Consider the following 25,324-nt stretch of genomic DNA (forward strand, 5'->3'; position numbering starts at 1 on the left):
GTGGAAAAGAGATGCAAAGGAAAATTATATTTTAGGACTCAGTCTAGATGTAAGGTGTAGGATGTGAAATGGAGCTGTTTTTGTTTACAATGCTCCACGCAAAGTTTCGTTTATGGGATAAAGGAGAAGTGAGTCGGCACATCTACACAATACCGAAACAATGAGATAACTGAAGTGTCACTTGTTGGAGAAGCGTTTAACACGAGCAATGTTCAAACACGGCAACAATTCAGAAGAGGCTGAACCGAACAGAAAGGAGGAAGTCACCTTTGTGAGTTCAGTAAAGCACAGCGGTTATATTACCTGACAGTCAAACAGAGGAGACAGTCGCTGCTGTGCCTTAAGAAATATGGCAAGAATAGCTGCTGACGGCAACTTAAAATCACATTTAAACCAGAATGGACTGAGATGTGAGGATATCAAGAAAAATGGCTATCACTACATGAGAGAGGTATGTCTGACAGCGACTGGAGGGTTTAAGATTTATTTACAAAAAAACACTGTGCACCAAATCATGCACCGTGAGTGCGCCTGCTTTACGGTGCTGGAGTCAGGTAGCTTGTTTTATCACTTTCCCAGTGAGATAGCCTTGAATCTGTGCACATGTATTTTATCAGGGGTCTTTACCTGAAACGACCTCCGTGACGTAGGCAAACTTTGTAACCCATGGAGGCGGTTTCACAGACTATATATAAACCGAGAAAAATCAACACAATCAATAAATTAACTTACTTAAGTTACACTGTCTAAGCGTATAGGTACGTAAATATGTAATTTGTCATCTCCTATGTTTTGCACTAATTTTAGCACTTAATATTGAAGTTGTTGTGTAGTGCTATTTCGGCAAAGTTGCAAGTTATAAATATTTTCAAATATACGATTTTTTTAGCCTATTGTCGTTGTTTGGAGATAAGTTCATTTACATTTCCTCCAAAAGGGAGAATGTATGTAAACAGCCATATATGAGCGACCCCGCCCTGAAAGCAGGTTTTCTTGGTCAGGTGAGGAAATTGCTGTCGTGTGTTTTGCGATTTTGTTTATCTTTTTCTCTATACGTTGCGCAATTTTGTTTGAATGCGTTAGACGTAGTATGTTTGTTCACCTGGCTTGTTCTGACTTGAGGCTACGACGCCAGTTCTTGTTTGTTTCTTTGTTTGTATGGTAATTTCATTTTGTAGTAAAATCAATCACAATTTTACTACACCACATAAAAAGCTGTAATAACTATTTATATCTGTTTCTCCTTGAGTTAGTCCAACAAATTAAGTGCTTTTTAAAGATATTGTTACGTTCAGATGGGTTAGCTAGTTTACATCCATGAAGCTAACCGTTAAATCACAGCCGTTGGGTGGTTCAACAACACTCACCGTTGCTTAAAGATATTTTCACATATCTAAAAGGCATTTTCTGTACAACTGGATCAATACATGTTCCGTCTGCTGCATTTTATATGCTTTTTTAATCCGCTATCGAAGCTGCAACTTTAATGCTGCCTGAAAAACCAAAAACCAAACAAAAATGGCAGCCGGAAGTGACATCTCTTTACTGGTCAAAATTCCATATTTATTTCCATATTTAGTAATTCATAATTTTCTTGAGTTGTACAAAACAAAATGTCAATTCCAGCAATAAACAGTCCTAACTTGAGAATTGATTAAAATATTCGTTATTGTGCAAGCAGCAGTGTATATTTGTGTTTTTGTTGCTCTAGATGGACAGAAATGACTGTGAATTGTGGAAATACCTTCATAAGAACCATAAGTATAATTGAAACATGCAGCAATTAATCTTTCATAAAAACAGATGTTTAGCGTTAGCTCGTTGACACCAGTGCAAAAATCTGCTTAGCCCTTGTGAGGAACTGAAGCTCAGATGAATACTTAACATTGCTGTAATTTCTTGTGTAACAACTGACTGTTGCATCCATCCATCAGTTTGGTTAAAAATGTCCCCATCAACTGCAATGACAGCCAGGGAAACACCTTTCACAAGAAACATCATTTCTTAAAGATACCCAATTTTTCAAGTGTGTCTTAAAACAACAGTCAGGTGTCCAAATGAACGATGAAAGAGATTTTCCTCACTGTAATCATTCCTCCTGTTCATACTGACTATTAAAAGATCCCCTTCAAAGGCGCTTTCAGTGTAAGTGGTGGGGGCATACAATGTACACACAGTCATTATGTGCAAAAATATATTTAAAAGTTTATCTGAAGCTTTAGCAATCTGAGTTAGTCATATCAAGTGGATATCTGCCACATTTCAGTCTTTTTAGCATCAAAGTCCCTCTTCGTGTTTTCTCAGACAGTGTCTCCCTGTTGAGCTGTGGTGGAAGTATAGAAACAAAAAGAGGGACTTTGGCACTAAGAAGACTGTAACGTTGAAAGATATCTACTTTATTTGACTTGTTTGGCTGAAGCTTCATATTAGCTTCAGATAAACTTTTAAATACATTTTTGCACAGAAGAAGGCTTGTGGATTTTGTTCCCTATCACTTGATGGGGGACACTGTAAGTGCATCATGAAGGGATCTTCTAATAGCCAGTATGAACAGGATGATTATGGGAAGAAAAACCTATTTTATTTTATTTTTTCATTTAAGTTATTGCTCTAACTGGCCACAATTTTACATACAGTTCTGTATAGAAAACAACTTCCCATAAACAATTATCAGGTTCACATACATAAATTAAGTGTGAATTGTTTTCTAATATTTTTCCTAGAAGGCATTTTAACATGTGACAGAAGGAATAACACAGGTGTAAATAATGAAATTGGCGATTGCTAAATCACCTGATTTGGTTTTGAGGGTCTTGATATTGCGCATCCCGGCTCTCTGTCACAATATCATGACTTACTGGGACACTCAAATAGAACAGAGTCATCATTATGTAATACTAACACTTGTGCTTTTTCTGCTCTGACAAGCCAAAATGTCTCCTGTGAAATGGGCTTATTATGTGAATGTTTACAGTATAATATGACAACATTTTTGCAGCATTCATTTAACTTAACATAACTACTAACTATAATATGTGTACTGTTTGTTTTTACTTCAGTTTTACGTCAAGTCAGTACACCAGTAGAATGTCTCCTTTTAATCCAGGTTAATTGGTGCTATTACAGCTATTTGTTTGAAATCGAGCCACTTTTATTCAAATGGTATTGTTTTCTCTTGTCTCGTTTGCAATGTAAGACAGCTTATGTGGGCTTCTTGTTGTATAGAAAAATGGCCCAGGGACTGGAGTCGCCTCCAGGCAGCACAGGCAGGAGTCCTTTGAACAGGCGCCCATGTACGTGGCTGTCATGACATACCTGGGCTTTGGTATTGTCACCCTGTTTGGCTACCTCAGAGACTTCCTCAGAGCTGTGGGCTTAGAGAAGTGCCATGTCGCCCAGGAAAGAGAGGAACAGAAGGTTGGTAAAACATCCAATCATCACAGTCCTAGGCATACTGTGGGCATACGCACATACTGCAGACACACACATGCACACACAGACAGTTGGAATAGAGGAGCATGCATGCCTTGGGTGTCAACACATTTTGTTTTCCCCTAATTATTTCAATTTTTGCTCTTAAGCGCTCCCTCTGCCTTCTTCATTCGTGCTCCTCTGCACTTTAATGTTGCCATGGGTGAGACAGGACACCACAGAGAATATCTGTTGAAGACCTAATTAAATCTCAGAGGATTCAAGTTCCTTCTTTGTTACTGTGCTTCAGATTCTAGACAAGGCCTGAGCACTGCAACATAAGAGCCATTGTGTTGCCATAGTGCTTAAATCCAAAAAATTGCACTTAAGATATTGTAAGTTTGTGGTAATGATTTGTTCTGCACTGCTTGAATTAAAATAAGTAATGCTGTGAGCATGTTTTTGTTGCCATTTTGGTAAAGCGGTACAGGCAGAAAACAATAAAGCAGTTTCTAGCAGGGAGGCAGTTTTCTTCCTGTGTTTGAGAACAGTCAATATGAAGTCAAGGGATGGAAAGTTTTACTGTATGAGGGCTCGGTCATGGTGGTGGCTTCACTGGATCAGACAACAGCATTGTTAACATTGTTGTTAGGGAATAATTCTTTCAATAATTATCATATTAATATTAACTAACATATAGTATGTATAAAGGCTACAGTAGATATAATTCTCCCATCAAGATAACAGTAAATGTGGTTTGAAGTCACCTATTCTATACTTTAGTTCAGAGGGGGACACAATAAAATGAACACATGTACAGTCTTGAAGAGTTTGAGCAAACACATATCATATACTTTACAATATGGTCTGTTTTTTTTATGCAAGAGCTCCTAACTGAAAACTACTTTGAGAAGGTTGGAGAGAAAACAAGTACCTTTAAATCTCTATTACTTCAGGTTCAACATGGAACAAGATTTATTTTACATATTTATGTTGGAGCCAGAGCAGACAAAGCCATCTCTTACTATAAAGGATGTGCAGAGTCATTTGATTTTTAAAACCACAATCATCTGTTGGTGAATTTCATCTCAATATAAAAATCTGATTTATAAGATATACTTGACACTAGTCCATTAGCGAAAAAGAATTCATATCATTGTGCTTGAAAGATGCCGTCTTGGAGAATATTATATGATATCACCGTTATGTTTTTGCCATTACGTTTAATTCCATTTTAATGTGCTGTACCTGTGAAATCTGTCATCATCTAATCGGGGATGTTGCTTTGCTCTAGTCCTTGGAGACCTTTTAATGCAACCAGACAGTCCCATTTCCTGCTTTTTATTGTCTCCAAGGTTTCATCAGCAACCCACTTTACAAACACTCTTTAATGTCCTTCTACTGGCTTATTGTGTGTGTTGAATATGTTTGTCTCTGCTTTCAGGATTTCGTACCACTTTATCAAGATTTTGAGAACTTCTACACTCGAAACTTGTACATGAGGGTACGAGACAACTGGAACCGTCCCATATGCAGCCTGCCAGGACCTGTCTTTGACCTGATGGAGAGAGTTTCTGATGACTACAACTGGACATTCAGGTAATACCAGCTTTGATAGATTGGGCGAGCCATACTGTAGGCTTATGTTCATATATAAGAGTAAAGTTAAGAATTTAATTAATTTTAAAATGTTTTTGAATCCAGAAAGTATATTTAGACCGCTAGACTCTGTTACTTAATTGACTTGATCCATCTCTGTCAGCTAATGGACAAAGATTGAAACTTCAGCCTGTGAGTATGTGTCATCAACAAGGACATGTCAGTTTTTGGACCACAGTTGAGATTCCTCTGTGCTGCACAGCAGGGCCATGGAATATAACATGAATAGGAATATGAACAGAGCCATTGGGAGGGGATATGGCATAATGAATCAGGGAAGAGGGGTAAGCATGGATTACATGTTTAAAGAGGTTTAATGTGACTGGAAAAAAAAGTAGAAATGGGGCAGTCAGCTTGTCTTTTGTGTCAAAGTGTGGTGAATGGGTGAAGAGACATGCAGATAGATTTTGTTGTGGTTTACAGGTTTGCATGAGTTGTGAGGAGAACTAGGTCAGTTGATGAAATGGAAAAACAATTAAAACATTTATACTGATGTACAGGGGGGATGTAGACTCTTGACTTTACCTGAACTTGTATTATCCTGAGAAATTTGTTTTGGATGCTGCTATATTCACTACATATTTTTTTCTCCAGTTTATTCTCTATGGAGTTACGTTATGTATGTGCTTGCATATTAGAAGGCAGCATAATCTATTGATTCCGGCTAAAATGAGTTGTGAATATTTGATTATGTTCTTAAAACGATCCAAGGAAATAAGAATAACAAACTCTACTGCAGTCACTCACTGGTGTTCCCTTTAAATAAACATTGTTATAATTGCACTTCTCATGAATAGAACTCCACTGATGACTTAACAAGTTTATAATTAGCTATTGTATTTAATTGAATGTTGATGGCTTTTTATACCATGTAATTAATTCTGTCAGTGCATGCAGAAAAAAATTGAAAGGCTAAGGGATTCCTAATGTTTACATGCTTGCAGATTAACTGGGAAGACGATACATAGTGTCATCAACATGGGCTCCTACAACTACCTCGGTTTTGCTGAGAACAACGCTGATTTCCTGAAAACTGTGACAGACAAAATGCACCAGTATGGGGTTGGGGTTTGCAGCACAAGGCAGGAAATTGGTAAGTTTGTGGTCAATGTTTCGGTTGTACAGATATAAAAAGAAAATGTGTGCCACTTGTCCTCTTGAGCTAGTTTCACATTTCTTATATGTACACCTATTTTAAGTCTGTGTCGGACCTTGTATAGGTCGAATATCAAACTGGAAAGGAAACTTTCCATCTCCCTCATCACATATGCCATCATTTATTATCTTTCTCGTGAATTATACTGCCTGCATGTTTAATTATCTTTCAGTGGCTGCAATGTAATATGAATTATTCACCCTTTGTTAAATTATGTAAAATCTGAGCATAAGCTGAGATCATTACACACTGGTCCACACTGAGCAGTGGGGAAATGATATCATAGTGAAATGTAACATTATGAAACACCCTGGACATTAGGCTGGATGCAAAAGGAATATGTGTGATGGAAGTGTCAGAACAGCAAGGATCAGAAAGTGGATCCCTGGCTGCAGATGAATTTTGAATGCTGTTTTATCTTCTGAACTTCAACCCTGTTTCTGATGGTGTCAAAGTGGACTATGTGTACCAAGATCTCATGTTCCAGCATCCCAGTGTTGCTTTAGTGAAATCTGATGATTGGCCATCAGCCTTCTGCTGATGGGTAAACATGTCAGAACTCACCGAGCAGTTCACGTGCTACACCAAGTCTTCTTGAGAAAAGTAGTTTATTTTCTCTCTGTCAGCGATGTTTAGATTATGGCATTTCTGACAGCACCGTGCTGTATATCTACTGAGAGCAGGCTAAGGTGAGCAGGTTCTGAGCAGGCTGAGTCGCTGCATAGTGTTGCATGATATCAGCAGTTTAACAAGACCAAAGAAAACCAGAGGAATTAAAGGGCATGTGATTATTAGTAATATGTATGTTTGTCAAAGTGCAAGTACACACCCCATGCTCCTCCACACTATCCATTATTCATTTATGTGATTTATTTATATGTTTATTTCTCTTTTAAAATGGGACTGTTTTTCACTGAGTTTGTAATCTGTGTTTCAGATGGCTCACTAAGAGGGTTAAGGAATAACAAGCATTTCTCCCATGAGACCTTATCAAGCATCAATTATTAAAAACCCCAGTGTGTCTGTAGGAGCAGTGACGCCATTATCACAAACGTTTTAGTTCACATTCAGGCATTTGTATTGGTCATACACAGAATTTTCATTTAAATCTTCAAAATCAAAATTTCCTTTTTGTTTTTATTGAATTTACTTGAAGCACTCAGTTTATTCAAAACAAAAATCTTTGTCTTTCATACTTCACTCTTGTCCGTGCCTCTTAAGTTCTCTTAAGATTAAAGTTATCTATTTGTGATGCACAGTTCCTTTTAAAATGTTTCAGTTAAAAAGTTAAAAGTTCAGTTCATAAAATGACCTAAAATTGTAAATCATTCTCCCATAACTACTACATGTATTTAAGTGCACAGAGTGCAATTTGAGGTGTTTTTCCATATATTATTTCATTGAATGGGCATGTGAAAGTAGATACAAAGTGCACTGAAAGCACGCCCTGTGAATAAACAGACATGTCAAACATTCATGGATTTGTATTAATGGATAGCTCACCGTTACCGCTTTCCTTGCAATCATTAACATACAGTAAATTAGATAATGATGTTAAGCATTCAAATGAATGTGTGGCTACCAAGCACACAGCAGTGGGTATTTCACTGCTATGTGTATAGTAATATAATAATGTAATAGGGCTCTTTGGCATGTTTACATGTTAAAGCTAAGCCATAAATGCTGTACTTGTCTGTTGAGACCACAGTCGAGGTTAGTGATAGAAATTATTAACTCTTCTAGGCTGTTTTATTTTCTTTTCTTGTTGTAAAAGCTTTGAAGAAAAACCTCAGTCATAGGTTTACAATGAAAGAACTGAATTAGCTTGGTGATTTGCAGAGACAGTTTTTATCTTCTCACCATTATAAGACTTTCCAACCTTGGGAATAGTCATATAGCTTTTTTGACAGCAAGCTTTGATGATTGTGGTAGAAAGAAGGTGACCTTGGTAATTCAGAAGACAGTTGAGCAGGTTTTATGAGATGCATATGACAGTGTAGGTATATTTTATTTCAGTTAACTCAAGTAAGCAAAGTGGTTGAAATCTAATAAAGACTCTGATCTCTCTTACCTGAAGAGTATCCAGACCCAGAGGAGAACGGCCCTATGAGGTTAGCATATCAATAAGGAGGCAGGACATGCCTATGAAGCCACGGCAAAGTAAAATGTTCTTTAAAGAGTGCAGACGCCAATGCAGTCTGATTAGAAAAGCTGCACATGCCAGCAGGGGCTGCGAGCCTGGGTGGTTGAGGAAATGTATGAATCGATTTGACTTGGTGCAAGGCCTGATGGAAAGCACCGAATGAGAAACACCATAAAGACAGAGCTGCTTCACTGCATTAGGTTTTTATACACATCACTCAATATCCATTTCCCAGTCCTTCCTGAAACATTCAGTCTGTTTGAACTTTCTAATGCCTGCTCGCTGTGGTTACTTATTGTTATTGAATTTGATTGTAATGATTAGTATGCAGTGTATAGGCAATTAATGCACCATTTCCTTATGTGGATGACTTTTTGTCACATCTCAAAACCACATTTTTATTTTTGTTTACATTGTTAATGGGTTAGTGTCAGGGTTAATGGTAAATTAATTAATGTTTCTTTTCAGCCTTTTTTTAAAAATAACTAGCTAGGAATAGAAGTAAGTAAAAATCTTTTTCCTGACCTGTTTTGTATTCCTGCCATGGTGTTGGCAATTTTATCTTTACAGTAACAGTTTGTAGAATATTAAGAATGAAGGGGAGTGATATACTGTATGAATAAAACAGTTGTTAGCAGTCATTAATTGCATCACTGGTGAGTTGAAAGTATAGAATACTTACTCTATAGTAAGTATAGAGTGACTTTTGCCCAACAGTTTATTAAAATTTATTGAACTCATGTTATGATATATCACTACCATATAACCTCACCCAGAGCCAGCAGAAATAAAATACAGTATATATATGAACCTTTCACTGCCTGCCTCTCTCGCTGTAGCTCACAATTATACCAGTAATTCTTTTTTTTTTATCAGCTAACCACAAGGGCAGTACCGAAAGCACCCTAGAGATACCCGAAAATCCCACTTTTATTGCACAAAATAGAAAAACACCATGTCAGGTGGCCGATTACAATCTGATCAATTTTCTAAATGAATTCTGGTCCCCGCCTGTCACATTGTGTTATAACCAACTGCCTCTGTCCCAAAATGTGCTGCAGAGGCATTTTAGACCTTGCAGGATCTGCCTTGATATTACCTGAGATGAAAAAGAGTAGTTGCACAGAATTACACATTTATCATATCTTGAATCTTTATAAATCTCTTCAAATCCCCAGAGAGTGAGAGGCACTGATACTGTGAGTGCTGGTGGTCCAACCCCCCCTGTATGCATTATATCACGACGCATTAATGTCTGTCAAAACTTGTGACTGGGTTACTAAGACCAGAAAACCCAGAGACTCAAGGACTATTAGATCAACTAAAGGTACAGTGTTTTTGTCAGGGTGAGTTACCTTTTGTGATTTTTGTCATGTAGGTAACCTTAACATCCATGAAGAGCTGGAGCAACTAGTGGCCAGTTTCCTGAGAGTAGAGTCTTCTATGACTTTTGGGATGGGTTTTGCCACCAACTCGATGAACATTCCAGCACTTGTTGGGAAGGTACGTGATTTAACACACTAAATGCCACACAGCATACAAAGGAAACCCGACTTTATAAGGGAGCGTGTTTCACAGCGCAGAAGAAATTAATTTAATTAGCCTAGCTTTTGTTCTTCTCTTGCATATGGCCTAAATTAATGAGTAACAGTCAAGTAAACTCAGCTGCGAACAACTCCCGATCCACCCCTGTTAATTAAAATCATAATTAAACATTACAGTAGCCAGGAGGTTGAGACTCTGGGCATACATAGCTGCTTTCAGACACATAGACAAGGAAGGGCAGGTTTTGTTAAGAGCGCTACTCAAGGGTATGATTGCTCTGGCCTGTCGGCACACCAGCCTAGCTCACACAGACGGCCATGGGTTACCAGGGGCAACACACAGCATGAATATCTGTGATTGGACTGGACAGGAAGGAGGGGAGGTTGACTGTTTAAGTGATGAGACTGGGGTCGTTTATGCAGCTCAAGAGGTGCAGCAACCCTTTAGGCTGCAGCCCCCACAGTAACCCTGTAGGGGCTGGGGGTCAACCCACACTGCCAACTCTATCCTACAGGGACAGGCAGTGCCAGGATAGGCCTTGCTGTGAAGGCAGAGCTACATTAGAGTGACAGCTGCTGGTAGACCAGGGACCAGGCCAGCTGGACCCCAGGCCAAACCGAGGGTATCTGTCAGTGAGAGGGTGTCAACATACCCTCTACAAGAGTTCATTCAAACTAATGCAGTCAAACGCTTAGAGCTTCCATGTTAAATATGCTAATGTAAGGGAGAGAATTTCATGGAACGGCTGAATTAATTTGCATTCTGATTTGTATGGAATATGAAGGACTCTGCTCTCCATTAAGAAAATTGTGATTTTTGCGTTGGTCAAAACTTCGTTGGACATGAAACAGATGAAAGGGGATTTACATATACAGTAAATACAACCAATTTAACGCAAAGAGGACCTAGATATAGGTGATTATGACTGAGCCATGGATGGGGGCGGGAAAAGGTGTGGGGTGACATATAATTGGCCAGGTGGATCCATTTTAGAGCGGCAACTAGGATACAGTATATACTACAAGGCCACAGTACAAAAAGCACAAAGATATGTTGAAATACATTAAAAAACAGCAATCTCTCAAATGATAAAGTAAGTTGGTAGCAGGCACTGTTCCAGTTCTCATCTATATATTGTGAACACTATAAAGTGTTCACTTTAGAAGCTAATTATTTTATTCAATCCCAAGGTAGCATCTGATTGGTCCACTCAATTTGGAACATGATCATATACCATCTATGTAGATTTCATTATCATATTAATATACTGTATGTATTCATATTTTAAAGAGGAATTCCACCAGTTTTACACATCAGTGTTTACAGGTTTTTGGCAGTACTGCTGCATGTGCTCCAGAGGGAGCTGCACGAAATCTGATGAACTGCCTCAAGTGTTGTCACGTGAGTCAGCGTGGGTTGGGGCTGAAGTCTACACATATGAAAAATGACAAATTCTGGGTTTGTAAAGTTAGAAAGAAGTGAAGTTACCAGATCTCTGTTGCTCTTCATTTCTGCTTGTGGATAGCAGCCCAAGGCTATACTAGCCACTACTAGCATAACACCTGAATCTGTACAGTCAAGTGAATCAAGTCGAATTGCACTAGGTGATGTAGGTTCCAGGTTTTGACAAGGAAGAAGAATGCATGGGATAAAAAGACAATATCTCTGGTTCTGCTCATAGACTGTAGGAAATAATAGATGCAGCTATCATTAAAACAAAATGTACTTACTGGAAAAACTGAACATTCAACTCCTTAGACGGTCTGTTAGCACAACAGAACGCTGAACAAGACTTTTTTAGGCCACCAAAATATTACAATTTTCTTTCATGAACTGAAAACACACTGAAATAGTGACGGCAATGCCTATACTCTCCATGGTTACGTTACCTAACCAACGTTGTCGCTGTGGCAGCGACTTGTCAATCACAACGTAGCCAAGCCCTAAAGCATGCCCTGCTTTATCGTCAAATTTAAATTATAAGGGACCATAATTTACAAAATGAGCATCTTGCTGTATTGAAGAGGACTTGAAACTAGTGATTTGAAACCATAAACTCATCAAGAAAATGTTTACTGAGGTAATAAATCAAGTGAGAAGTAGGGTAATTTCCCCTTAGACTTTCATGCAATCGGATTTCTTTTTTGAGCCAGTGGAGTCGCCCCCGCTGGCCATTAGAGAGAATACAGGTTGAAGGCACTTGGCATTGGCTTCACTTTTCAGGCCTGGAACTACAAGCTTGGTTCTGCTGCTTTGATTTTGATCCTTTTTTGTCCATCGTGAGTCCAACAATGTTACAGGAGGACAATGCTAAATTGGTGGAAGTCTCTTTTAAGTTTTTTTTTTGTTTGTTTTTTGCTGTTTTGTTTTTGCTTGTTTTGAGTTTTTTTTAAATGCAGGTACATGTGTGTCAGCTATTACACTGGAATTTAAACATTTGAATAATGTCTTTTCTCTTTGCTGATTTCCAGGGCTGTTTGATACTGAGTGACGAGCTCAATCACACCTCTCTCATCTTAGGGGCTAGACTCTCAGGAGCGACCATCCGTGTGTTCAAACACAACAGTGAGTCCAGTTGCTATTTTATCTGAGCATGAGCCATAGCGATTCTGCCTGATAACAATACAAATAAAGCAATAAAGCATTACCTAAACCTAGGTTTGGTTTTCTGTGTGTACAGCCACCACTGCTCACCCTACCCAGTTTTTCTTCTATTCATTCCAAACTATCGGTGCTGTGAAAAACACACTACTTTCTGTGCGGTACAGGATTTGCCTTAGGAACGACCTACTTAACATTCTGTGTTTAGAGCAGCAAATGTAAAAGCTTTAATGCAATGAGTTCAGTTTACTGTCATGACTGTGTTTATCCATCAGCAGCAGAGCAGCAAAACAGAAGTTTATTTGTATGAAAATTTCATCTTATTTAAACTATCTGTCCTCTATTACACTGTCAAATTACATACTGTCAATAAGGGAGAATTACTAAGCATGAGTGATACAATGTTCATTTTGCTTACATTAGGATTATCCCCTGTTCTTTCAGGAGACAGGACAAATGAGCCAGTCCTCTGGCAGCAAATGTGTCCTGACAGGTACAAGCAGAGTCAGTTATGGGTCCTCCAAGCAAATCCCAGAGGCTAGTCTAAAGGCAAAGAGCCCTCAGGCACCTGAGCAGCTGACCCCTCCCTGCCTCTATACCTCCTGCACCAGACACTCTGACAGCTCAAACACTCCTTTATTGGTAGAGGGCCAATATTTACAAAGAGGGTTATAACAGTTAGCCTAGCCACAACAATAGATATTTTTTTTAAAAAGTAAAGTGATGTTTTATAGTGATATTTATCGATGTAACCTCCATCTAAAATTTCTAAGATCCCTTGTATATATTTGACATGCTTGAGGTGTTAAGTGGCTCATCTTGCATAGAGGTGGAATTACCATACCAGAGAGTAGATAAACTGGTCTGTCCAGTCTGGCATTGTCAGGCTTGTCTGGTGAAAATATTTCAAATAGTCATAGCTAAAGGGTGCTCTGTTTGAAAGTTTGCATTCTTATTCGTTCAAATAATAAAATGTCTGAGTTGGAAGGTTAGGTTTTTGTTTATAAGCTAGTAACATTTTTGCATACTGGAGGTCAGTGCAAAGATAAGATAATTGTATGAATATCCACCATGCACGCTTCACTTGAGGAAGCAAAGACTACTATCCTCCTCATCACGGTCATACAGTATCTCATATCAGGCTGTGGCTTATCTTAAATCAGCGCTTAACTGTGAAATAATTTTTTCCCCCATTCTTGTCTGTGCTCAGAGCAAGCCACTGTAAATTCATCTGCTTTCCTTATTGTTGAGACTGGTAACATTAGATGTACTCTGCACTGTTGAGCTCCAGGAAGTGATTTTTATCAGATGAGCATCTGCTGCCTCTTAACTAAACCTGTTTTTGTGCTGCGGCAGAGATATCAATCATCTATGACACATTATTGGCTATGACAGGTTTACTCGCTGCTCAGCTGAAAATGGTTGGATTGCAGTCATACTTTGAATAACGCTCCACATTAACTAAAGCTATTCAATACTGCCATCTGGTGTGCAGCAGAAGGTAATGATCATTAATAGTATCACATTTAACCCGTTAAAAACTATAAATGCTACTGGGATATGACTTTACTGAAGCCAAAATTTCAGTCAGAATTCTAAGCAACTATGCAGACTGCAATGAAGAGACCTTTGGCCAAACTCATATTTAGCTCAGTTAGTAATCCCCTCTGATACAGACTTTGCAGGTGTTCATTAGCATCAGGCAGCAGAGTCTGTAGTTTGTGAAAGGTGTTTCTGGCAGATAAAATAGTACCTTGTGTACTCTGTGAATTGCCCTGCCCTGTGGAAATGATTCTATTCACTGTTGTTTGCTTTTAGCCAGTGATTTTGCAAGTCATGATTTGATTATTGCCACAGTCTGTATACTGTCTATGTACATATAAATGGTAAGTGTTGTGTGCTTTTATAACGCAAACCTAAAATATTATAAACATCAGTGTGCTATGAGCTTTATCTGTCTTTTCATAAGGTTTTGGGGTTGGATTGTTGAGTTTCTTCATCTCTCGCCCTTGCTGTCTTTCTCTTTTTGTATCTGTGTCTGTATGTATGTGTGTCAGACATGCACAGTCTGGAGAAGATGCTAAGAGAGGCGGTTTGCTCAGGGCAGCCTCGGACTCACAGACCCTGGAAGAAGATCCTCATCATGGTGGAAGGCATCTATAGGTCAGCTGTCATTACACAACACGCACACATAACTCACACACATATCTGGGGTCAGAAGATATATTGTATCAATCTTTTTAAGTACAGGCTTCCAGGTGGTCTTTAGCAGAGGTTTGCACAGCCAGATTCAGACTCTGCTCAGGTAGGAATCTTAATTTGTAACCTGAGAGCTTTCTCTGTGTTAAGCAATCCCTATAAGGGTCTCTGTTTCAATTGCTTCCCTTTCTACCCTTGAATATTGGATAGTGTGTGTGTGCGCTTGTGTGTATATGTGTGTGTGTGTGGTTGGGTACCGTTTGATTACTGGAGAGAGGAGAAAGGTATTGTGTGTCTCTCCTGGCAGTGAGCTATCCTGAGTCTTAGTGACCCTCTCCATCTGCTCATTAGCTCCAAATCAAGGCCAAATGGAGCCACAGAGATTGACTTGGCTACACCCCCAGCTCCAACTGTTTATCACAGCCATTTTCTTTTCTCCTCTCTTGCCTCTTTTTGCCCTCAGTTGCATTTCAGAACTAAAACATAACATATTCTTAGTGCTTTTAGTAAACATGTTGTTTTTCCTCAACATATTTATTCAATTACTTAATTGTTTTATGACAACCGTCTTATTGAACAAGGAGGAAAACCTTGAACATGGCCATCAGTTGGTATTAATATAATAATTAGTTCCACATCCATCCTGGTAATGTGAGAGACAACTTAATTGCACATCATCAAACAGGCTTTATCAGGCAATAATGTCTAATGTCAGGCTCAGACATTAGCGAGATGCCGCTTTTCAGTACAACACTGAAAGAACTAATGCTCCATCTATCGCCTCCCTGGTAACATCAAAAGGCTCGGATAAAGAGTAAGCATGCTTTAGCATTATCCTGGGCCTGCCTTTGATGTCCACATCAGTCCTGGTGAAACCCTGTCTTATGTCATTTGGACTGCAGACATTCTCATCCATAGCAAGGATAGCAGGTCTGGGATTGCTCCATTCCTCCCGCCATATACTCACTCATGCTGTCTATTTGTAACCTTAAAAGGCTTGCATCAGAAGGGAGGAAGAGATTGGAGAGAGGTGGGGGTAAAATGAAAGAGGCCTGCAAAAAGATTCTTGGAAGGTTGGGATATGTGAAATTATGTAATATGCAATTACAGATGTACAGATGCTCTGCAGTGGATGAAGTGAGGTTGAGGTCAGATTATTTTTCTTTTCAGTAATCATTTTAAGAGTTTAGTTTATAATTTAAAATTTAATGTGTGTGTTCATGTTGTTCTTGTTGTAACTTTATTCTTTCTTTGTGTGATTCTTTGTCATTAGCATGGAGGGCTCAGTGGTGCGACTTCCTGAGATCATCGCTCTGAAGAAAAAGTATAAAGCATATCTGTACTTGGATGAGGCCCACAGCATTGGAGCAGTGGGACCTACAGGGAGGGGCGTGACCGAGCTGTTTGATGTGAACCCAGCTGATGTGGATGTGATGATGGGCACCTTCACCAAGAGCTTTGGGGCTGCTGGAGGCTACATCGCAGGGAAAAAGGTTGCTGTCGATCTTTGAATTCTCTGTTTCAGTTTTCTCTGCATTCGTTTTCATTTGTAATCAATATTAATACACTAATATAACAATTTTGTCTTACTGAACATATCCAAATCCCTTTTTTATTAGTTTGTTGTTTTTGATCAAAGAATTTCTTTCTGTACTTAATTTTCTTCTAAAATCAAATAAAACATACGTGGGTTTAACAGGCAATAAAGGTCCTTAACCGGAACACTACTGGGAAAGTCACAGCATGACTTAACACACCGGATACACTGTCTTGATGCAACAGCACAACAGCTGATAGAAGAGGCAGTCTATTTGCTTTGGGGGTTTTTTTTTTCAACTATAACAGCAGTGCGCTGTTACACTTAACAACTCTGCCTGTTTTAAATTATAATACCATCCATCATCACTGTTTTCATTTCCCTTCATATCACCAGGTCATAGTATACACATAAGAGACTTAACTTACAAACACTGCTGTCAACCTGTTGATTCTCCTGTCAGGCAGAAACTAGTCTGGTTGCTGTGCGGTTCATTAAAAGTAATTCTCCTGGACCTGAACTGGGTCAAGATAAATGTCAAGATATACTGTGTGTAGATGGGATTAATCCCACTGAATCAATTCTAATAGCCTTGGGTAAGTTGTCAGTCTCAGGAAACCAAATAAAAAAGATGACTTTGATACTTTCCGGTCATTGTTCAAACAATCTGGCAACGATTGTCTGTGTAACAACATTAAGCCATTTTGCTCAAAAGCAGGTTAAAACACATCATGAAAAGTATGTTTAAAAACTAATTAACCCAGGTCTGTTTTTCAAGACATATGCGATTTAGCCATACACACTCCATCACATGTCTTCCTTGAAGCTCTCACATGTCCAACAAATGTTCACTAGGCTGTGACTCTGGGCCTTTGTAATTCCTTTTTACTCCATTAAAAAGTACACTTTAGTACATAACCACACCGGTTTTGCAGCAGTTGATTAGAAAGCAACAGAGGAAACGGCCATGTTGTTTGAATTAGGTATTCAGAGAGGGACCCTTCCTGCCTTATGTTGGCTCGGCCCTGCTCTGCCATAATAAGAAGGTAAAGCTGGCAGAGGGCCAGCCCCTTCTTGTGGCAGGCGTCGGAACTGTGCTCCAGATTTAACAGGATGGCCTTTAACAAGCATGATAATGTTTGAAGTATGAACACTCTGCCTGATTTGACAGCTGGCTGTAGTAAACTCCTGAAAGAAACAGGCAGGAAAAGAGAGAAAGCCTTTAGATTTGATGTATTTGTTGTTGTGGTGAAAGCCCCCAAATCCTACATTAAATGGATTTGCGTTGCCCGACAAAAGACTGCAGATGTGTTCTGGAAAACAGTCATGTTATAGCTATTTTATGAGTGTACCAAAAATAAATACACTCCAAGCTCCTTCTAATTCACTTCAACCTTGCATGAAGGAAGTTTTGTTCGTTAACCGTTTATCCAAAAACTTGGATGGCATTCAAATTAGGTTATCATATATATCCGTTTAAGGACCGTGTGTGTGTGTGTGCTGCCCTGGCACTGCTCCTACTCTGTGGCATTGTGGACATGTATCGTCACATCAGTACTGCGGCCGCCATGTGGCTGCGGAAACACTCTGAGCTGTCACTCCACGCCCCAGACGTGAGATGGATTTCGGACATGTTCTCTTAACTGGTTTATCTTGGTCGCACCAAAATCCTGCGGGGCCCTAAAGCGGTGAAAATCCCCCGCCTTAAGTGAAAACAGATGTCAGGTTGTTTCAGGGCTCTTACGTTTAAGCATTTCTCCTAAAATCCCTTCCCCTTACAGTATGTGTGTGAGGAAGCCACAGCCACCGCCCAGTAGGGACAGATGGCGGTGAGTGGAAATGGTGGCCAGACAGCATCTCCAGCTACGTATCATCACCCCACACCCGCTGGCCACCACTCAGCCACCGAGCAGCAGCCCATCAAAGCTCCAGGCCCGCTCCAACCTCAGACCACTTACACACACACACACACATGCTCTAGGGACCCATGACTGAATCAATTTCTTGAAATCTTGCTCTTCTCTTGACTACCACTAGCAGAATTAATCTCCCGCTGACATTTAGGAATAATGAGCATGACAGTCCTCATTATGGCTCATTGCAGTATGGGTTCTTTCTCAAATTAGTGCGCTGGCTCCCTCAGAGCGGAGAGCAGGAAAGGATCCAAAGCTATTCTAAAGTCAATGCCAAATAGTCATAGTGACAGAGAAATGACTTGAGGTATTTTAATTGATTCTCAGGTGTTGACTATACATGAGCTCTCTCTAGTGGTCCTAGAAGAAAAGTGCAGGGCCTCACGTCTTTCCTAGAAGATATGAAAGTTTATTGTTATATTGTTTTCCTATTTATGAAAAAAAATTGACAGTAGACATATTGTGTACAGTATCTGTGTTGATTATCTGTGTCCTATGTTACAGGGGCTGGTAGACTACCTGCGCAGCCATTCTCATAGTGGAGTATACGCCTCGGCCATGTCTCCTCCTGTCACTGAGCAGATCATACGTGCCATGAAGTGCATCATGGGAAAAGACGGGAGCTCAGAGGGTGAGTATGTCAGCGCACGGGGTCTCCTTCCAAGTGAATGTCATTCTCAATCTCAATCTCATTATCCATATACTCGTCAAACCTGATGTTCTCTGCTTAGACAAATATTATGTCTGTCTTATAAAAAATTTTACACCTTTTTATAATTTTTATGGAAACAATAGCAAACCAAATCCAGAGGACAGTACCAATGTTAACATTAGGAGTAACTCCAGACCTGCAGGGAAAGACAAACAGCTGCTTGGTCAGAAAATATGGTAGCAATTACTGGGGTCTGCAGCGGTAGAAAGAGGGGGGACGTGCAGTCCCTGAGCACACGTGACCCTAACGTGGAGGAAATCATTTTCATGTGTGTTGTGAGGAACCGTGTACCTCTGAGAAGTTTCTGCTTTAATGGCATCAGACACTAGGGCAGGGAAGTAGTCATTACCAGACCAGTTGCACTACCGCCAATGCAATTCTTGTTGAGTTATTGTACTTGTAGCTGTGGTGGTAGTGGGAGTTAGTACACATAGTGGTGGTTGTAGTAGTAGTGACTCTGAAAATTCACACCAAGGGCAAAGGTCACAGTTAAGGAGCAAAAACAGGCCTATGCAACAGGAAAACACGCAAAAAAAACTGTCAGTAAAACATGTGGCATTATACAAAATTACAGAACATGTCTATCTTAGAGTGCTGTAATGGTATAATCACTCCAAGGTCTAAAGCCTGGTGTGTTGTTGTGTTGGCGGTTGAGGTATATTGTACTTTCATGCAGAGATGAGTAACTTCCTCATCTGGCTCTGAACCAGACATGCTTTGCGTCTGACGTAGCCCAATGAAATAGGTGTTGTGGAGAAATGAGTTTTGACCTGTCTTATAGAGGGAAGGGAACACTGCAGTCTTTCAAAACATCAGCTCCAGTGTCCATCAGAACACTATTAACGCACGCTGTGGCAAGAAACGTCAAATGATCTTAGTGTATATGCCATATTTGTTTTTATTCCTCTTCCTCTCCGTCTTGCTCTGCCTCCCTCATCTTTCTCTCTAATGTAGAATTTCACACTTTAAGGCAAACTGGTGGCAACAGCTCTGAAATAGGGAAAACCTCTGACAGACAGCAACATCCACACATTCTCACCTACACTTATGATTCCTGTGTCTGGCAGCATGTTTTTGACCTCCATGCCCTCTCTCTTTGCAGAGAGGAACAATTTACAAAATGGGGCCTGTGCTTTTTGGCAGATGCCCGAATGTTATGGGTTTTTTTTTCCTTCACTGGCTCTCTCTGCTGAGATAAGGGGATTTAAAGTGCTCTCTTACATCCCTTTGAAAGAACTGCCAATCTGTTCCCAGGTAATCAGAGGGAAACAGAGCTGTGTTCCAAGGCCGGGCCATGCCAAACTCTGCTGCAGCCACGGAGCAACCTGGCTCCCCAGCGATTCACATCGTTAGGGCACACAGGGGGTTAGCAGAGTGCTCCGCCTCTGCTGCCTTTGATTAGTTTTCTAATACGTTTATCTGAAATACATGCAATACTTAAGTATGATTTGTATTCAGTTTCAGTCATGGCTACGCTCCAGTGGCAACCTAGAGTCACTCATTTTGTGCGAAATCCATCGTATCCAATTTGCGAGCCCTCATTTTGGCAACATGCAAGTGCGTACGCCATGCCGTCAGGCGGACAAAACTGAACCATCTGCTGCTGCAGCTGAGTTGTAATCATACGCAAGCTCATAGTGGAGGCTGGAATGGCCCAGATGGAGGTGCAGGACTCAGGATGAGATGGCCCTCCAAAGAACTCACACTACATTAGCTACTACCAACAGGTGATATCCCCCTCTGCAGGGGGCAGTGGAAATATGCAAAAAAGCAGTGACTTGGTGCTTCACTTATGTACATCTGGTGGTGTCCTTGTTTTAATTGTAGGTATTAGACGGATCCGCCAACTGGCAGAGAACACCAGATACTTCAGGGCCAGACTGAAGGAGATGGGCTTCATCATCTACGGCAATGATGACTCACCTGTGGTTCCAATCCTGCTCTACATGCCAGGCAAAGTGGTGTAAGTACGCTTAAACTCTCACCACACTGGCACAGGATTGACAGATACATTTGCCTCTTTTGGAGGAGAGTATGAATATTGTCATATTAATTGTGCATAACCAAATTTTGAAACAATAAATTTTAACTTCATTGTCCCTCGTTATCACAAGCAATTTCAGGCCAGGTCACCATGGTATCATGTCTAAGTGATTTCAACAGCCGCTAATATTACACACTCCAAAGTTTACATGAATCAGTGGTGTAGACTGTGTCCATGTAGACTGGTATCTGTGACTACTTAAGAGAAAACATCAGGTACTGGTTACGTATAACCCAGGACTGTTTCAGCCACTCAGGTATAATCAATTGGGTATTAAGTGTCTTTCAATGCTCATCACTATTAATACGCATGAAAAGTCCAAACCATTCAGCGATTGCCACAATCAGAAGTGACTCTAGTATATGATTACAGTAGTGCAGTAGGAATGATGGGTTCAATAAAATAATACATTATTAGTTATATGTAATTATTTTAATGGGCATTTTTCAAAACAGGCATTTCTAACCTAATTCCAGGGTTCATTTTCTTCTCTTTTCAAGACACATTTTAAAGACAATTTAATGAGGAGTAACAGTCTGGTACCCACTGTACTATTATTAAATATTGTAATTAAATATGTATTAAATCTACATATGTCCATATACTTACTTCCTTGTTTGTCCTTGTGACATTAAAGATGCTGGTGCTGACTTAAGTTTTTGCAGCAGCATCATCGGTGTGAAAAAATGTACACACTGTGCTATGATATAGGGCTAAATGGATGCATCAATATAATTTAACACATGCAAAACATTTCATATAAACAAAAGTTTTTTCTTCTTTGCGATGCTGTGTCACCAAACCTTTTCCAGAACATATGTTTATGGTCTGAACTCTCCCAACCGTCCACTTCCCCACAAAATTGGGGATCATTTACTGCTTGGCCTCATCAATGTTAAAGTCATCAGACATGTTTTTATTGTTCTCAAATTGTGAGTTATGTGTTCTTTTTAATTCATCATATTTTGTAGAAATTATCACACGTCATTCATACCACAACACATTCAAACTACATAATTAAAGGTTTGGAAGGGCCAGAAGCAGCAGCATTTCTCATGACTTACTGCTGAGGATAAGCAGCAAATGCTTTCTCATTCTGATGTGGCTTTTGCACATTTTGGAGAATTCAAACCTTAAAATGTAAAAAAAAAAAAAAAAAAAGTTTTGTATTTGATAGATAATTTGTCCATCTCTGTCCTGATTCCATTCTCTAGACAGTGAAACAGTGACACTGTACAAACGCTGGTGCAATGATTCACACCAGCAACTTTACAGGCTCATAGTGTCACTGTTGTTGGTGAGAGATGAAATTTTGTCCTAAAGTTTTGTAATTGTGAAAAGATAACAACAGAAGTAAATAATCATAGTGCCACATATTATTAGAAGTTGATGTTCAGGAAATTTAAATTCAGTTATTTCAAGGAGTATCATCTGATAACAAACATTACACTGCATTTCCTTGAGTCAGAGAAACTCTTATTTAAAACTTTTAAAAACTACAGTCTTTTGTCTTCTGTGTAAAAAAATGGTAGTCGTGTTTGTTTTTCTGTCACTATCCAGGGCTTTTTCTCGAGAAATGCTGGAGAGGAAAATTGGTGTAGTTGTAGTCGGCTTTCCAGCCACGCCGATTACAGAAGCCCGAGCTCGTTTCTGTGTGTCTGCAGCACACACCAGAGCCATGCTGGACCAGGTACACACACACAGTACAGATACACAAATTTACCAACATTCACTTTTTTCATATTCCTCTCTAAGTCTTTGCAGAGTATTTTTTCATTTAAATCAAACACACATTCTGAGACTATTCTTTTGTCCTCAGGTGCTGCACCATCTGAACGAAGTGGGAGACGCTCTCTGTCTGAAGTTCTCACGACAGAAATATTCCTCCTGTCCTGACCTCTATGATGAGACAGACTTTGAGCTGGACAGCTGATATGACCCTTGACACCTTCACTTCACAGTGTCAAAACTAAGTCTAAGTGTCCACGCCACAGCAGACCCATAAACGCACAATGTTGAGTAACACCCACGTCTCACAGCAGAAGAAGGGCCAAATGTTTGGCAGCTGCTTTTTTTATATGTTTGTAAAACATTGTGATTTAATAGAACACTTACTTGTGCTTCTTAACAAGGTAAATTATATGAACTCATGAGAGTATGAAATACTTTATTTCTAAATAAATTTATTTGTGAATACATAAATGGAGTTATTGCACATGCCTGGCTGGATTGGTCTCAAACTCAAGTATGCTGTAAAATACAATATATTGAGTCAGACAAGTTTTTATTGTGAGACAAGTCACATATTGTTAGTTCAGTTAGAAAGTTCAGTTTCTCTGCACTCTTTTGAAGACATCTTTTTAAATTTAGATTTAAAAAAGGGGTCATATCATTTCACACTTTTATTCTAAGTACTGTCTATATTTGGATATGCAAAACTTTTTATGAAAGCATTTTTTGACTCATAAATTGACACCACTTATTTATAAAAATGGTTGTAGTAATTTTAAAGAGAATACAATGTATAACATGCATTGCTAATATTTTGAGTGCTGATTTATATCTATATTATTTTTCAAATAAAACACATATACAGCACATGGAAGCTTCCTGAATGTGTTTTGGATTAGGAAGGGTCATTAATTATCCAAAGAGTAGGCTTCTAAAGCTCCTGAAGCTTTCCTTTGAAACTGACACATGATTATTTACACTATATTCATGGCTGAACTGATTGAGCAAAAAATGACAAAGATGCCTTGATTGCGTTCCATCATGAGCTGTTCTTATAAAAATCTTCTCAGTCTAATAGCGCTTTCATCTCCACAGTAAATGATAACCTTCCTGTAAATAATAGATCACGCAGCAATTACTTCTTTGACATGCAATTAAATCTCAACAACCCCCGTGCAGTATAAAAAAGGTGTTATGGCTTGTTTTGTGGTGAGACTAGCTCATATTCACCAAGTCTTAACAGCTCAATTATTGATGTTTTAAAGACCTGCTGTTCTCTTTCACGCACAAACTGCATAACAGTTGTGAAGGTAAGCATGCAGAGTATGCAGCACCTGAGCCAACAGAAACCAAACCCAGCAATTAGCACTGAACTCAAAATTCCCGTGGTATGGGGTAATCATTTGATTAACACAGGAAGGATTATAGATGGATGATAAATGTGTTTTCACAATGTGTCAAAATTGGGTCTAGTCGACACTTGTTTACCCTCAGGGCATCACTGTGTTTATGTTTTTTCCTCCATATAAACAACATAGTGATAACCTTTTACAAGATGGAATAAAAATACAATATTCAGTCCTTGGGGAAAAAAACATGAACTGCAAACAGACACAGCAGAGAGAAAGTTTAGAGAAGTTAAAGTAAAGAAAAAAAACACTTTCCCCCTAAAGGAGAAAGCAATTGAAATCTGCTCTATACTGGATCACTTTGTTCTGTAAGTAAATATTCACATCTGGCTCCTATAGCCAGAAACAATAGAAAACAGTTTCTTTAATCCTCAAATCTGTGATGTCATACCAGTGTACTGTTTCATAAAGATCTGGAAGAGATGGGCCTCAGATTTTACACCGGGATATCTGTTATTAATTTGTATTTACTTTCACCTTTAGTCTAAATGTGACCGTTGTTAAATTTATTGAGGATTTACAGCAGAAAACAGGTGTGTGTAAAGAGACATTTAAAGCTTGAATTCTCTCAAAAAATAACTCGTCACAGACATGGAGCGTTCAAACACTGAGCTCTATTGTGATTATGCAGAAAGGCAAACTCTAACTTGCAGAGACTTACCAGTCACATTTTTGCACATAACATTTGCACAGCAGGGAAAATGCTTGTATGAAACTCATATTTGATAATGAAGCTAAGCTCAAAGAAGACATTGTTTTATATGTTTTTTTGTACTGAACAGCATTTTGCTTTGGACAATACTCAGAGTTATCATGTAAGTAACTGAACCACAGTAACTTCTGGAAGACACATTTATATGGAGCATCTGATGGAAGTCTTACTGTATATAACACTAAACCTGAAAAAATATGGTCATGTATGAGTGTCTGTGAGAAAGAGTTTTATAGCAATACATTGTTCGGTGTGTAATTGTTCCTCTTTGGATATAGCAAGAAATGAAAGCAAACTGTGGTTGTCAGCAGATACAACGCTGACAAGCTTGGTTACATACAAGTGCAGACCCTTCATATCACAGCCATTACAATGACAGTTAACACATTTTTTTAGTCTTTTTCCTGGCAAAAAAAAATCAAAATGATCAATCCTGTTCAGGCATTGAAAAGAAAATGTTCTTCAGGTACTCCATAAGACCTGTTGTCATAAACTCATTACAGTCAACACTAAAGACATCAATTTCAGATTTCTGAGTGTGTCTGTTAGGTA

General features: G+C 39.2%; 1 protein-coding gene and 1 long non-coding RNA gene across 10 annotated transcripts in view; one reads left to right on the forward strand and one right to left on the reverse strand.

Annotated features, from left to right (window-relative positions):
• LOC137196827 (uncharacterized) overlaps positions 1 to 1,636 on the reverse strand; it is a 170,027-nt gene extending 168,391 nt beyond the window's left edge. Inside the window, exon 1 of one of the 6 annotated variants that reach the window (XR_010931325.1) lies at positions 1,368 to 1,636. This is a non-coding gene — a long non-coding RNA (uncharacterized lncRNA). The remainder of the gene's footprint in view (positions 1 to 1,367) is intronic. The other 5 variants (XR_010931326.1, XR_010931329.1, XR_010931330.1 and 2 more) reach the window with 5 other exon arrangements.
• sptlc3 (serine palmitoyltransferase, long chain base subunit 3) lies at positions 261 to 23,472 on the forward strand. 4 transcript variants are annotated; one of them, XM_067609726.1, is made up of 13 exons: positions 695 to 758; positions 938 to 1,001; positions 3,226 to 3,417; positions 4,856 to 5,010; positions 6,015 to 6,163; positions 9,748 to 9,872; positions 12,386 to 12,479; positions 14,573 to 14,678; positions 15,988 to 16,207; positions 18,669 to 18,795; positions 20,704 to 20,839; positions 22,481 to 22,610; positions 22,740 to 23,472. In XM_067609726.1, exons 2-13 carry the CDS (start codon positions 963 to 965, stop codon positions 22,851 to 22,853), a joined length of 1,587 nt encoding a protein of 528 aa, XP_067465827.1. In that variant the 5' UTR covers positions 695 to 758; positions 938 to 962; the 3' UTR covers positions 22,854 to 23,472. The 4 variants fall into 4 exon arrangements, with proteins under 4 accessions (XP_067465825.1, XP_067465827.1, XP_067465828.1 ...); XM_067609724.1 differs by lacking the exons at positions 695 to 758; positions 938 to 1,001 and adding an exon at positions 261 to 451; XM_067609727.1 differs by lacking the exon at positions 938 to 1,001 and having other exon boundaries at positions 700 to 758; positions 22,740 to 23,471.
• The last annotated feature ends 1,852 nt before the right edge of the window (positions 23,473 to 25,324 follow it).

The sequence above is a fragment of the Thunnus thynnus genome, chromosome 14 (genome assembly GCF_963924715.1).
Source record: "Thunnus thynnus chromosome 14, fThuThy2.1, whole genome shotgun sequence".
Taxonomy (NCBI): domain Eukaryota; kingdom Metazoa; phylum Chordata; class Actinopteri; order Scombriformes; family Scombridae; genus Thunnus; species Thunnus thynnus.

Coding starts and splice junctions, on each gene's coding strand:
- sptlc3 (XM_067609724.1), top strand. CDS start 350: ATGGCAAGAATAGCTGCTGACGGCAACTTAAAATCACATTTAAACCAG. Junction 5,011..6,014: donor GACTACAACTGGACATTCAG/GTAATACCAGCT, acceptor ACATGCTTGCAG/ATTAACTGGGAAGACGATAC. Junction 12,480..14,572: donor CCGTGTGTTCAAACACAACA/GTGAGTCCAGTT, acceptor TATGTGTGTCAG/ACATGCACAGTCTGGAGAAG.